General features: G+C 34.9%; 1 protein-coding gene across 6 annotated transcripts in view; it reads right to left on the bottom strand.

Moving 5' to 3' along the window:
• TAOK3 (TAO kinase 3) overlaps window positions 1-16,180 on the bottom strand; it is a 172,361-nt gene that overhangs the window by 71,940 nt on the left and 84,241 nt on the right. For 3 of the 6 annotated variants that reach the window (XM_029921765.1, XM_029921767.1, XM_029921766.1), the window contains exons 3-5: window positions 8,229-8,439; window positions 4,824-4,895; window positions 4,345-4,446 (exon numbers count right to left, since the gene is read on the bottom strand). In XM_029921765.1, the coding sequence (XP_029777625.1) occupies window positions 4,345-4,446; window positions 4,824-4,895; window positions 8,229-8,348 (294 nt within the window). In that variant the 5' untranslated portion in view covers window positions 8,349-8,439. Of the gene's footprint in view, window positions 1-4,344; window positions 4,447-4,823; window positions 4,896-8,228; window positions 8,440-11,944; window positions 12,116-16,180 lie in introns of those variants that run through there. The other 3 variants (XM_029921769.1, XM_029921770.1, XM_029921771.1) reach the window with 3 other exon arrangements.

Raw genomic sequence — 16,180 nt, 5'->3', positions numbered from 1 at the left:
ATTGTAAGTAAGTGGACATGAAATGGGCAAGCTGAGATGGCCACTGAGTTACTAGTTTCCACACCACCTTGATTCAAAATGACTTAAGGTAGCTAGGTTGCTATAAGAAAATTTGTAACTTGGAAAGTGGCAACCAAATATGAGCCAATATAACCCATACTGGGAAATACTAATTAAATACAATAAACCAGTAAGTAGTAAATTCCTTATTTTCACATTTAAAACAGTTCTAAACAAGAAGATATTGTTTAGAACTCAATCTAAAGATATAGCCTGATATGTATCATTACCTTATCTTGCATCTCTGAGATGGGATATTTAAATTTTTATCTTAAAATATTTCCTTTAAAAAAATTTTTATGTTTATTTTTGAGAGAGAGACAGATAGAGTGTGAGCAGACAAGAGGCAGAGAGAGAGAGGGACACACAGAATCTGAAGCAGGCTCCAGGCTCCGAGCTGTCACCACAGAGCCTGATGCGAATTCACCACTGTGAGATCATGACTTGAGCCGAAGTTGGATGCTTAACCGACTGAACAACCCAGGCGCCCCTCTCTTAAAACATTAGAGAACAATATTATTAAAATACTACTGATACTTATTGGGTTTGCAATCTTGGGAGGCTTTTTAAAAGCAAAAAGGAAAACATTCTTTTATTCTCATCTTAGATTTTTTTTTTTCGGTGTCCCAGACTACTGACTTATAAACAAGGTCAGATCTATGAGTGCTCAGTGACCAACCTCTACACACACACACACACACACACACACACACACACACACTCTCCTACACATCATTTTCTTATTCTAAAAAACACCATATGGTCCTTCTGAAATACAAATTTCCTATCATCACCTACACATAAGCACTATTAACATATTGGCTCTTTTCATTTAAAAAGATTAATGTAAAAACATAAGTATGTATTATGTACTTTGCACATAATTTAAAAGAATGAGACAAAATTATATAATACATGATATGTAATGTTATAATCATAATATTATAAATTATTATAGTATACAATAATCATATAATACATATAATTCCAGTAATGCCAGGTATATAATACATATCATATATTATACATCACATATTATTATGTATAACAGTTATATATTTATACCTAAATTATTAAATTTGTTATATACCTATATGCAATTAAATATATAACTATATATATTAAAATTATTCCATTGCCAGAATAATTTAAAACAACATGAGAAATGTAGGAGTTTCAAGTTTTGAAATTTTATTATAGTTTTCTACTTGTCATTAAAATGAACAGATTCAGAAATATTAATTTTACTTATTAAAATTTTTTTAATGTTTTGTTTATTTTTGAAACAGAGAGAGGCAGAGCATGAGAGGGAAAGGTGCAGAGGGAGAAGGAGACACAGAATCCGAAGCAGGCTCCAGGCTCTGAGCTGTCAGCACAGAGCCCGACGCGGGGCTCGAACCCACGAACTGTGAGATCGTGACCTCAGCCAAAGTTGGACGTTTAACAGACAGCCACCCAGAAGCCCCAAAGTTCATACCTCTTAATACCCTTTATCTATTCCACCCATTCCCCCACCCCTCTCCAGTCTGGCAACTAACAGTTTCTTCTGTGTTTATGGGTCTGTTCCTGTTTTTTTATTTTTTAATTCCTGGGGTTTTTTTTGTTTGTTCATTTGTTTTTTGTTTTTTGTTTTTAGATTCCATATATAAGTGAAATCATAAAGTATTTGTCTTTATTTGTCCAAGTTATTTCACTTAGCATAATATCCTCTAGGACTATCCAGGCTGTTGCAAATGGCAAGATTTCGTTCTTTTCTATAGCTCAGTAACATCACATTGTATATGCAGACCACGTCTTTATCCATTCATCTTCTGTCTTCACTATGAGAAGTATGCTCCAATAAACAGAGGGGTACATTTATCTTTTTGAATGTTCATTTTTGGTTTCTTCAGGTAAATACCAAGTAGTGGAATTACTAGATTGTATGGCATTTATTTTTTTTCAGGAACTTTCACACTGTTTTACACAGTGGTTGCACCAATTTATATTCCCACTAACCATACAGACGAGACCGGGCACGTTCAGGGTGGTATGGCCATAGACTCCCACTAACCATACAAAAGGGTTCCCTTTTCTCCATGTCCTCGCCAACAGTTGTTATTTCTGGTCTTTCTGAGATTAGGCATTCTGATTGGTGTGAGGTATTATTTTATTTCTTATTATGCAATGAATTATTCCACATTAAGTGAATATTATAACGAACATTAGCCTTTTATGTGCATTATTTTTTTTCCTTTATGAGGTATAATTAACAAACACTATTTTTTTGTTTAACCAATTTTGATGGAAATATTTTTAAAAAATATTTACTTATTTATTCTGAGAGGGACAGAGAGAACAGGGTAAGGGCACAGAGAGAGATGGAGAGAGAGAATCCCAAGCAGGCTTGCGTTAGTACAGAGCCTGATGTGGGGCTCAATCTCATAAACTGTGAGATCATGACCTGAGCCAAAACCAAGAGTCTGATACTTAACCGACTGAGCCACCCAGGTGCCCCAATGGAAACATTTCTTTTTTTTCTTTTTAAAAATGTTTTATTTATTCTTGAGAGAAAGAGAGGGAGAGAGAGAGGGAGAGAGAGAGAGAGAGAGAGAGAGAGGGAGAGAGCCAGAGACGGAGACAGAGGATGAGTTAGGGAAGGCAGAGTGAAAGAGGCATAGAGTGAGAGAGGGACACAGAATCTGAAGCAGGCTCTAGGCTCTGAGCTGTCAGCACAGAGCCCGACGTGGGGCTGGAACTCACAAGCTGTGACATTATGACTTGAGCCAAAGTCGGATGCTCAACCAACTGAGCCACCCAGGCGCCCCTGTTTCTTTAAGTAAATTAATATGCACATATAACTTCCTTTAACTGAGTATGTAGAATGTTTACATAGAACTTTAAAGCCAAATGGAGAGAATATGTTTACAGTTACAGTTATATTTTTTAAGATTATATGTTAGCTCTATATTTTTGTCATGTATATCCTTTTCTCGATTATTCCCATAACACAAGGACATCTGAACTGTGGCTGGTTATTTGCACCTGAAATTAAATAGCTCTTGTTGCTCTACTTTTTTTTTTTTTTTATGTTTTTATTTATTTTTTGAGAGACAGAGGGATACAGCAGGAGCAGTGGAGGATCAGAGAGACAGGGAGACACAGAATCCGAAGCAGGCTCCAGGCTCTGAGCTAGCTGTCAGCACAGAGCCCGACGCGGGGCTCGAACCCACGAACTGTGCGATCATGACCTGAGCCGAAGCCAGACGCTTAACTGACTGAGCCACCCAGGCGCCCCTTGTTGCTCTACTTTTAAACGATTAGGTCTGCTTTCTAACTTTCTTGATTTCCTCTGTCTGGTCAAATTAGTCTTGTGGCTGTTTGTACACATGCTCCGGCAGTTTAGTTCCTATGAGCTCCTTCAATTTTGCCTAGCAAATCCACTGTGGACAGAGGCCAGTTAACCCAGTTTATTAGCACTCCATGTAATCTAAGAGCAAATAGGCTTTAAATAAGAGCTCAGAGGATTTTCTGAAGACTAGAAACACATGAGATTTATCACTTAATTTTGTAACATTTATTCTGCATGTTAAAACTGCTTGAGAAGAAACATTGAAGTATGTTGTTGGATAGTCTATCTGGGAACAAAAATTCCATTCCCTAACTGGAGAGCATGGATAGGAAAACAGTTATACATGGTAACTTCTCAGCAAATGAATCTCAGTAAATGTTAGGTTGGCCTTTAAATTGGAATATGCAGTCTGCTTAAAGCACAAAGTATAGCTTCTTCATGGACTACACAGTGGCTAAAGTGCTAACCTACAAACAGAAACATGACTGTGTAAAAATACACCAAAAAGACACAGTGGAACAAAAGACTATTTCAGTTTAACCATATGCTCGGCCCTGTTTGATAAAACTTAGACAGTGACGGTAATACCAAACACGCTTCCAAATATTGGGGGAAATGGAGTAGGGGATAAGAAATAACAAAGAAAATTTCTAGGATGAGAATAAAAGACTCTTTTACTTTTGCAAATAAACCATTATAAAATGATATTAAAATGTCACTCTCTGTTTGTTGATTGTTTTTAAAACAGAATTTCCCATAGGCTAGGCATCATATTGATCCTATAGAATGTATACCATACAGCACACACTGAGGTATTAACATGTGTTGAATACTGATAACCAAAGTCAAATGGGACAGAAATGGGACTGATAATTTTACAGGTCAAAGAGATAATAAAAAAAAATAGAAAAAAAATTAATAGGAAATAAATGATAAAAAGGCCCTTGACTTACCCAAGCAGTGTGCTCTTTCAAGTAACAACCTTTATACTCGATGGTATTCGGATGCTTTAATTGTCGTAAAAATTTGACTTCCTTAAGAATATCTTGCCATTTCTATTGAAGTAACAAAGAAAATGGTACAATTTTTTTAGACTAAAAATAGTGTTTTATTATCAACTATATATATATAATATTCTTTTTGTTATTTTAAATGGACAAAGTAAATGTTTAATAAATGAAGAGGCTGTTTAAACTTGTGTCATTTAATTTTAGTACCTGTAAGTGGAAATCTATTGCCAAGTATAATAAATATACATACTAACTTATGTTCTATTCCACAAATTATTTGATTGAGTTAGAATATTAAGAACATTTATTATATGCTCTACAAAAAGGAATGATAAAATGACATTTAAAGAACTTTGTTTCTACTGTCAATTTCATACTAACGGGTTTATGTCAGGTTAGGTATACAACTGTCTTTGACATACCTCGTGAGTCTGCTTCCCACTGTAGGACATTTTTTTAACTGCCACCACCTCATTGGTGTGAGCATTTGTGGCCTGTGTTGAGAGAGTAGAAGAAAAAAATAAAAACAAAAAGAATGAATGCTGTTTCAGCTACTTTAACATTTGATTAACTTCATGACTAATCAATTTAAAGATGCTGTAACTTTTGATAGGCTAGATAGACATTTCCACCCCACCGTAAGGCACAGCTTTTCTTTATTCCTATCCATATACATGCAAAGGCTAGTATATATATAAAAGGAGAGGGGTCTAACAAAATATATCCAAACAAAAACAAGTCAAATTTCCAAAATGTCCATACTGGCTTCACCATGTGGAATGTCCATCAATGGAGAATCAGTTAAATACATATGGTACAGTCATATATAAGGTATACGTTAAAAGAATGAGGTAACCTATATGAATATACGGTAATAATGGAAAGATGTAAAAAATATGACAAAAAACAAGCTGTATATTATCTTACTTTTGCAAAAGAGTAATAATGTGGTGAAATTATGAAAAAATATGAAAGAATTTATACCAGAATATGTACCAGTGATAATCCCTGGAGGAGTGCTGTCTGATAGAACTTTCTGTCACGATGGAAATGTTTTAGATCTACATTATATACAATAGCATGTGAAATGTGGCTAGGGTGACTGAGGAGATGGAGTTTAAATTTTAATTAATTTAAATCTAAATAGCCTACTTTATTGAACAATGCAGCAGAAGGTAAGATTAATCTTAAAAGGGACTTTCACTTCCAGAGGTAGTTATACTTTATAATGAGAATGTATTACGTATATACATACATATATGTGTGTGTATTCATCTACAAAGATTGCCTTGGCTCATAATATCTCTACATATCTTTTCCTTCCCAAAATACAATAGTTCACTGAAAGCACATGTGAAAATAACAATCAAGTAATAGTTTCCCTCCTACTTAAGAGATTTAAAATAGATAATTTTATAAAAATTTTCAGAAAAATAAATGTAAGACATTAAAAGATTATCTAATTTTGGCTTTCTTTTAATAATAGGGCTCTATATCAGTGCCACATTCCTGATGTACGTAAGCTATTTTGGTTCTATGATGCTATTATTGTAAACCAATAAAGGTATAGTGGTGGTTCTGAGGAAGAGATTAGAAATTCACTCCCTGATAAAATCAGGTCATCACTTTTAGGCAAAAATGCATAATCACTTTATTAAATACACTTAAAGAAGCTCCTCAAAAAAACTATGAATTTTTTCTTTCTAATTAAAATTTTTTCAATTAAAATATAAATAACTTATTCATTATGAAAAAGAATTCAATCCTAGAGTCTTACTGAATGACAAACTGCTGAAAAAATGAATATTTACTGAAAAAAAATTTTTTTACAAGCACTAAAGGTAAAAGTACCTGTTATAAAAATAAGGTATCTACTAGTTAGAGTTTTCAAATCAGCAGGCCTCTACAAAGGCATTTTTTTTTAAATGTTTTTTTTATTTTTGAGAGAGAGAGAGAGAGACAGCGTGAGCAGGGGAGAGTCTGAGAGAGAGGGAGACACACAGAATCTGAAGCAGGCTCCAGGCTCGCTGTCAGCAGAGCCTGACGCGGGGCTCGAACCCATGAACTGAGAGATCATGACCTGAGCTGAAGTCAGACGCTTAACCCACTAAGCTACCCAGGCGCACCAACAAAGGCATTTTTTAGATATTTTGTTCATTTATAAGGTACAGGTGGACTTTTGTTAAAAACAAAAATCTCTAACATTTTGCTGGTTTTTAAAATTTAACACTGGGGCACCTGGGTGGCTTGGTTAAGCATATGACTTCGGCTCAGGTTATGCTTTCACTGTCTGTGAGTTCGAGCCCCATGTTGGGCTTTGTGCTGACAGAAATATTCTATTTCTTGGCCTGGCCAGTGTTTATAAGAGGATTTACCTTTATTCTTTAAATTATATATTAAAATATATGGGTATCTATTTATGCACACTTCTGTATATATATTTGTAATTTTAAAAATCCTTTAAAAAAAAAAAAAGGCATCCGTGGAGCACCTGGCTGGCTCAGCATTCCTGTGAATGCGGAAGACAGGACTTTGAGCCTTAAGTACTATTCAAAGCCTAAAGACTAACACAGGAGTGTTGACTAGAAAATTAGCACCCTCTTCAGCCATGGACTCAATGCTAAATGTACTTGAGGTAGAAGCCAAGTTTTAGACGGAGAGGTGGTGGTAGTGCTGAGCACAGACGTGAAGGGGTGAGAAAGAATTCAGGGAAAACTCAGGCTGAAGATTTGGCCAGAAACAAAAAGATGAGCTAAAAATGCAATTAGTAAAATCTCATTTAGAAGGACAACTGAAGATAAGCCTTACCCAGATGCCACAACATCTAAAAGTCAAATGTGGTTTCAAAAAATCGGTAACAGGTTTAGAGGAGAAACAAGTAATAAGTAGTCCTTAAACATTACTTGCTTTTATGGATTAGTTCTCTTAAAGAAGCACTTGTGACTCTGAGGAGGCAATCTTCCAAGGTTAAATAAATAAATTACCAACTAAATTTTCTATAATGAGTTTCAGGAGATGAGCTAAGGTAAGATCTCAGTCACTTCTCATTCTTCTCATCAGAAGATAATCACATTCTGGGAATTCAAACTGACTTTAGGGGGCTCAGCCTTGTACTCTTTAACCTAAAATACTGACTTGACGTGAAATGTTACTAAAAACCTTTGTTAGTCCATCTGTCGGTGTTGCCATCTGTTCATCCATCCATGTGTCCATCTGTCTATCTATTACTAAGTTCCTACTAGTATCAGACATTATACAGGATACTGGGCATATAGCAATGGATAGATAGACATAGCCCCTGTCCTCCTGGTGCTTATGCAGGGGTAGAGACATACATGACTCAAAATTTCTCATACATAATTAATTATAACCATGATAAATGCAACAATGTGTAAGCACAGGGTGCTATGAATTGAACGGGAAAGGCAACCTTGTGGATGTAAGCTGACTTAAGCTGAAATCTGTACGGTAAGCAAGACTTAGGTAGGGACGGGATGCAATGTGCAGAGTTTTCTAGGTGGTGGAAGAGCATATATGAAGGCCCTGAGGCAGAAAAGAGCCTGGCATATAGACGAAATGCATAGGGTGCAAATTCAAGGTTATAACATTTTTTGGACTACCTTGATAGCAGAATCAGTTGATACAGATACTACTGACTTTAATAACGCCTGGGATTCTAGGACTGGCTTTTTAGCAATGACTACTTGCCTCCACTGTAGACATTTAATTTGTAGAATAAACACGAAAACCAAGTATAGTTTACAAGTAATAGAATGTGTAGAATTCAAACTTTCCTAGACTCTCTAAACAATTCTAAAATTACTTACAAAATAAACTGCTCCAAAACTTCCATGTCCAATTTCATGCAAGTCAATAAAAAGTTCTTCAGGGTCATCTTTGTAGAAGAGATCAGCAATCTCGGGGTCCTTTGGCACCCCTTTACGCATGATGGCCAGTATTTGCAGACGTTTTGTTTTTGATATCCCAGTCAGCCTTATCTCTCATTTACAAAGATTTTGGGGGGTAAGTTTTTAGTACCTATAGAAAAATAAGGTTTGATATTAACTTTTTTTAAAACATCTTGGTTGGTTGCCATACAAATTAGTATTAGAAAACATCTTGGTCATAACAACTTCATAATAAAAAGACAAATAACCCAAAAGAAAAATGGGTAAAGAATCTGAACAGACATTTCTCCAAAGATATATAAGTGACCATTAACACATGAAAAGATATTCCAATTATCCATTCGATAAATAGGAATTAAAACCACAGTAATCTACAATTTTATACCCACTCTGATGACTACCATTAAAAGGTTAAATAATTATTGGCAAGAATGTGGAGAAATTGGAACCTCCAACACCATGGGTGGAAATGCAAAATGGTGAAGCCACTGGGAAATGGACTGGCAGTTCATCAAAAACATAAACATCAGATTACCATTTGATCCAGAAATTCTACTCCTTGGTATAAACCCAAAACCATAAAAACATGTCCACACAGAAACTTGTGTATGGATATTGGTAGCAGTATGATTCATAGTAGTCAGAGGTGAAAGCAACCCAAAGGTCCCTTTCGTGAATGATTACACAAAATGTGGTACATCTCTATACAGTGGAATATTATTCCCGCATAGAAAGGAATGAAGTACTGATATAGGCTACAACATGAATGAAGTTTGTAAACACAATGTTAAGTTACAGAAGCCGGTCACAGAAGATGACATATTGCATAACTGAATTTGTATAATACAGAATAACTAAGTCTACAGAGACAGAAAGTAGATTATTAGTTGCCTGGAGTTAGGGAAAGGAGAGTTTGGGGTGACAGTTAACAGGGCTGGGCTCTCTTCCTAGAGTGATGAAAGTGTTCTAAAACTGATTGTGAAAAAAAGAAAACTATGGCGATGCTGTACCGTGGTTAATATATTAAAACCCACTGATTTGTATGCTTTATTATTTTTTTTGAATTGTACACTTGAAATGAGTGAATTGCATGGTATTAAAATTATATCTCAATAAATATGTTTTTAAAAGCATTTTGGTCTATTAACATTGAAATAATAACAGCAAACATTCGTTAAGCACTATCATGTGTCAGGGAACACTGAAATCCGCATATTATATATATTATCTTCTTTACTCTCTACAACAGCTTCATAATGTAGGACTTTATTATTCTGATTTTAGACAACAAACTAAGACTGAAAGGTGAAACTGCTCCCTAATAATCAGGCAGCTAGTAGTTGTCAGACTGTGGTTCAAACTTAGATCAAAATGTAAAGCCCATGCGCTTAATATATAATATATACATAAGATTAGGTGATTAAGTAACAAATTGCCATAATTTAGAGACTATGCTAAATGTTCACTTAAAGAGGCAGATTATTTGATTGCTATACAAAATATTCTGAATTCAAAGTTTCTATTAATAAAAGGACATTATTCTGACATGCTTATATGTTGGTTGTTAGTATTTACATTTATTTGGCCTAGGTCCTTTTTATTTTTTTGAAAAATACTGAAATATTAACTTTCACCTATATTTTTTTATTATAAATACCACCTCCCACGAGAATCAGTCATCCCAACACACAGAATAGTTTCTGTTTCTTCCTTGACCCACTAGATTACTATGCTAGAAATTTAGTTACTGGCCAAGAAAGTTGTATTTTTAAAAACGTGAGCCAATAGGCTTCACTCAAAGAGAAGAGAAAAAGGGCATCATTAACAAAGAAGTACAACTAGCCAGTGCTAAGAATTTTTTTCTTGTGACATGACAGCCTTAGGTGACAGTGTATATTACTTCATACGGTTGGTCTACTTAAAGCATTAGAATATGTAGGTCAGCACCCTAACTATCCATCTATGCAGTCAACTCTTTCTTTGACTCAAAACATATTTGTCGAGTGCCTAGTATGCCAGGCACATACTGGATGTTGGTCCCACACACAATGGGATGTGGTCCCTGCTCTTAGAGTCCAATGGGGAAATAAACATTACACTATAATGATTTGTATAACAAAATGGTTACAAATGATTATGATGAAAAAGCAAAAAAACAAAAACAAAAAACCAAACAAACCCAAACAATAAATAGAAGGATATAATTGGGTGACCTAGTCTCTTTCTCTTCATTATGAAAAAGCATGCTTTTTTAAAAGGAAAAATAAAAGTAGTTCTTCCAATACGGATGTATGGAAGAGCTGGAAGGAGAGAATATGAAGCTAGTGTTAAGCCAAGGAAATCCACAAGAAACCTTTTAAACCATAAAAAGAAGTTTGGACTTCATCCTAAGTGTACTGGGGAGCCATTGAAGGTTTTAAACAGGAAAAAGGGATTCCCCTGCAGCACTATGCCTGTAAACATGGAAGGTAATCCTGACAATTCATGAATGCTGACAATCAAGCATAAAGTCAATATGCCATTACTACTGAAAAAGTAACTTACATCTAGTTATTTGTCAGTCAAGTGACTAACAATACACAACTAATATTCAAAAAGAGCTACTGCCATCACTGCTCAAATTTGAGAACAGGAAAGAGAAACAATGCATTATGTCAAAGATATGCCTTTTGAAGACTGCCAAAAAAAAAAAAAAAAGAAAAAGGAAATGATGAGATTGTTTTTAGGAAAAATAAAAAAATCTATGAACTAAACTTATGAAAACTAAAATCTTCTCAATCATCAAAATATATTCTAAACTGAATATTTTGGCTTCAGTGTAAATAAAGCTAAGTACTATGGATAATCATTTGGAGGAAACACATAGGTCACTATGTCATCCTATTCTCAAAAGAAATGGATATTTAAATACAAAAAAATGAGATCATAAAAACTTCTAAAATAAGTTGCAAGTGAATATCTAATTAATAAGCAAAATATCAAAGGCAAAATTTATGAACTAAAATCAGTAAGTTTGACTACATACAATTAATAACTTCTAGAACTTAAAAAATATAATGAATGGACTTCTGCTTCTAGCCCAGATGCAATAATGGGGACTGGATTTACTGTGTGCCACCAGAAACAACTAACATTAAAGAAAACAGATGAAAATTCTTCATATATATAATTTTTTAAAAGGGTTTATTTTTGAGAGAGAGAGAGAGAGAGAAAGTGCACAAATGGGGTAGAGCAGAGAGAGAGAGGGAGACAGAATCCGAAGCAGGCTCCAGGCTCTGAGCTGTCAGCAGAGAGCCCAACAAAGGGCTTGAACTCAAAAGCACAACAGCAAGATCATGACCTGAGCTGAAATTGGATGCCCAACCAACTGAGCCACTCAGGTGCCCCAAAAGTCTTCGTATATATATATACGTATATATATATATAAAACTGATAATAAAATTACAGCAAATAAAATTCAATAACATATAAAATAGATGAATATATCATGCGTAGGGGGGATTCATCGCAGGAATGCAAGGTTGGTTTAACACTCAAAAATCAACATAATTCACCAAATTGACAATCTGAAAAAAAGCCAAATGATCATCTCTATAGATGCAGAAAAATCATTTGACAAAACCCAAAATTCAAACCTGATAAAAACTCTGAGCCAACTCAGAAGAAAATGTAATATCCCCAGCCTGATAAAGGAACTCTATGAACCATTTATAGGTGATCTCAAAGACCAAGTGATTTTCTTCTAAGATCAGGAATAAGGCCAGGACGTCTGCTCTCAATAATTGTCTTCAATATTGTGCTGGATGCTGTATAAGTGTAATAAGGCAAAAAAAAAAAAAAAGGAATTAAAAAAGCATCAAGATTGGAAAGGAAGAAGTTAGACTTTTACTGACAACATAATCACCTATGTAGAAAATTCAATGCAATCTACAAAAAGCTACTAGAATTATTAAATGATTTTATCAAAGTGGCAGAATATAAGATCAACGTTTAAAACTCGGTTTTATTTTTACTTATGAATGGAAATCAAAACTTTAAAACATCACAATAGCATCAAAAATATGAATCCATAGGGATAAATCTGACAACGTGCAACATCTATATACTGAAAGTTACAAAGTGAATGTGATAGAAATTAAAGACTAAGAAGAGAGACAAATGTGATTATAGGTCAGAAGAATCAATATTATTTCGTCTTTAGAAAAAGAAATTGAGAGGCTGATTCTAAAATGCATATGAAAATGCTAAAGGATATAACATAATCAAAACAAATGAAAAAGGACAACAAAGTTGGAGGGCTGATATAATCTAATTGCAAAATTTATCATAAGGCTATGGTTATCAGGACAGTGTGATACTGGTATATATAGACAAACAAATCAATGCAACAAAACAGAAAAGTCCATTTGTGAACAAATGATTTTGGACAAACGTGTGAAGGTAACTCAGTGAAGAAGGTCTTCAATGAGCGGTACTGGAAAAACTGTATAAACATATACAAAGAAAGGGATCTTTTTTTAATGTTTTTCTTATTTATTTTTGAGAGACAGAGAGAGACAGTGCGAGCAGGGGATGGTCAGAGAGAGTGGGAGATACAGAATCTGAAGTGGGCTCCAGGCTCTGAGCTAGCTATCAGGACAGAGCCCTACACAGGGCTTGAACCCACAAACCGTGAGATCATGACCTGAGCCGAAGCCGACCACTTAACTGACTGAGCCACTCAGGCACCCTGAAAGGGATCTTTTTTGATCCATACCTACCCATCACAAAAAGTAACTCCAAATGGATTATAAAACTAAATGTAAAACATACAATCAAAAAAGTCCTTGAAGAAAACATAAGAAAAATCTTTTTGATGTTGGGTTAGGCAAAGAATTCTTAGACATACAAAAAAAGCAAAATCCATAAAAGAAGTAATTGATAAATTAGGGCTCATCAAGATTAAAACATACTTTTTTGAAAGACCTCTGCTCAGAGGATGAAAAGCCAAGCCACAGATTGGAAGAAATTTTTGCAAAACATGTCTCATAATGGAATTGTATCCAGAAACTATGAAGAATCCTCAAAACTCAATAAAAAGAAAATAAATAACCCAATTTTTAAAAGGGGAAAAAGATTAGGGGCACCTGGGGGGGTCAGTCAGTTAAGTGTCCGATTCTTGGTTTCGACTCAGGTCATGATCTCATGGTTTTGCAGGTTTGAGCCCCATGTCAGGCTCCACGCTGGCAATGCAAAGCATGCTTAGGATTCTCTCTCTCTCATCCTCTGTGTCTGCCCCTCTCCCACTTGTGCTGTCTCTGTCTCTCTCAAAATAAATAAATAAACTTAAAAAAAATTTTTTTAATGGGAAAAAGATTAAAATAGGCACTTCACCAAGGAAGATATACAAATGGCAACTAAACAAAAGAAAGGATGCTTAGTATCACTATTCATTAGGGAGACACAAATTAAAACCTGAGGTTCTACCACACGCCTATTTGAATGGCTAACATTAAAAAGAATCAGCATACCGGGTGTTGGCAAGGGTGTGAAGTACCTGTAGTTTTCACATACTGCTGGAGAGAATGTAAAAATGGTAGAGTTTGGAAAAGTTTGGCAGGTTCTTAAAAAGTTAAACATATATCTACCATATGTGGTAGCCATTCCACTCCTAGCTATTTACCCAAGAAAAATGAAAGCAAAGCCCTGTACACAAATGTTCACGGCAGCTTTACCTTTAATAGCCCAAACTAGAAACAACCCAAATGGCCCATCAACGAAGGAACAGATAAACAATTTGTGGAACATGCAGATAAAAGAATGCATCTCAGCAATAAAATGAACTGTTGACATGTGCTACAATGTGGATGAAACTCAAAATAATTATGTGGAGTGAAAAGAAGACAGAGCTATCCCCCCTCCCCCCCAAAGCACATACTTTATAATTTCATTTCTATAAAATTCTAGAAAATGTAAACTAAAGTAACAAAAAGCACATCAGTGGTAGTCTGTGGATAGGGTTGATGAGAAGAGGAAGAATGGAGGGATTAAAAAGGGGTAGCAAGGAGCTTTTGGGAGCGATGGATAGATTTACTATCTTCACAGATATATATTTTGGTAAAACATATTATGTTCATTAAATATGTTCAGATTATTGTACGTCACTATTAGGTCAATAAGGTTGTTTTAAAATGATTTAATAAACAAGTTTGAAAGGCAAATAAGGTAGGAATAATTCTTGGAAAATATATGCTGGTTAAAAGTTATTCTTAATACCAGACAGATGACTATAAAAATTGGTGAAAGATATTAAAGATGATGCAAACAAATGGAAATATATTCCATACTAATGGAATGGAAGAACCATATTGTTAAAATACCCATACTACTCAAAGTAATGTACACATTTAATGCAATCCCTATCAAAATACCAACATTTTTCACAGAACTAGAAGAAATAATACTAAAATTTGTATGGAACCAAAAAAGACCCTGAATAGCCAAGCAATCTTGAGAAAGAAGATCAAAGTTGGAGTTACCACAATCTCAGATTTCAAGATACACTGCAAAGCTGTATATCTTGAAAGAGAACGGTAGTGGCACCAAAAAAAAGACGTATAGATCAATAAAACAGGAGAAAGAGCCCAGGAATAAGCCCACGCTTGCATGGCCAATTAATCTACAACAAAGGAGGCAAGAATATACAATGGGAAAAAGACAGTCTCTTCAACAAATGGTGCTGGGAAAACGGACAGCTACATGCAAAAGAAGGACACGATACCACTTTCTTACACCACACACAGAAATAAAAGCAAAATGGATTTAAAGACCTAAATGTGAGACCCAAAACTATTAAATTCCTAGAAGAAAACATATAGGCAGTATTTTCTTTGACATTGGCCATAAAAACATTTTTCTAGATAGGTTTTCTCAGGCAAGAAAAACAAAAAGCAAGATTAAACTACTGGGACTTCACCAAAATAAAAAGCTTTTGTACAGAAAAGGAGACCGTCAACAAAATGACAAGGCAGTCTATTGAGTGGGGGAAGATATTGGTGAAAGATATATCTGATAAGGAGTTAATATCCAAAAAATATAAAGAACGTACAGGACTCAACACCCATAAAACTCAAATAAACTGATTAAAAAATGAGCAGAGAACCTGAAAAGACATTATTCCAAAGCAGATATCCAGATGGCCAACAGATACACGGAAAGATGCTCAATATCACTCATTATCAGAGAAATGCAAATCAAAACCACAATGAGATTATCACCTTATACTTGTGAGAATGGCTAAAGTAAAAAACACACAAGAAATAACAAGTATTGGTGAGGATGTGGATAAAAAGAAACACTCATGCACTGTTGGTGGGAATGCAAATTGGGGCAGCCACTGTGGAAGGCAGCATAGAGATTCCTCAGGAAACTAAAAATAGAATTACTATATGCTCCAGTAATGTCATGACTGGGTATTTACCCACAGAAAATGAAAACGCTAATTCGAAAAGACATATGCACCCCTAGGTTTATTGCACCGTTATTTACAAAAGCCAAGATATGGAAGCAACTGAAGTGTCCATCTGTAGATGAATGGATAAAGAAGATGTGATACAGACACACACACACACACACACACACACACACACACACACACACACACACTGCAATGTTACTCAGCTGTTTAAAAAAAAAAAAAGAATAAGATCTTGCCATTCACAACAACCTGGATGGACCTTTTGGGCATAATGCAAAATGAAATAAGTCAGAGAAAGACAAATACCATATAATCTCACTCATATGTGTAATTTAAGAAACAAATGAACAAAGAAAAAAGAGACAAACAAAAAAAAGCATTATTAAATACAAAGAACAAACTGGTAGTTGTTGCT

This window comes from Suricata suricatta, chromosome 14, assembly GCF_006229205.1.
Source record: "Suricata suricatta isolate VVHF042 chromosome 14, meerkat_22Aug2017_6uvM2_HiC, whole genome shotgun sequence".
Classification (NCBI taxonomy): domain Eukaryota; kingdom Metazoa; phylum Chordata; class Mammalia; order Carnivora; family Herpestidae; genus Suricata; species Suricata suricatta.
This window is presented reverse-complemented; position numbering and strand designations above follow the sequence as displayed.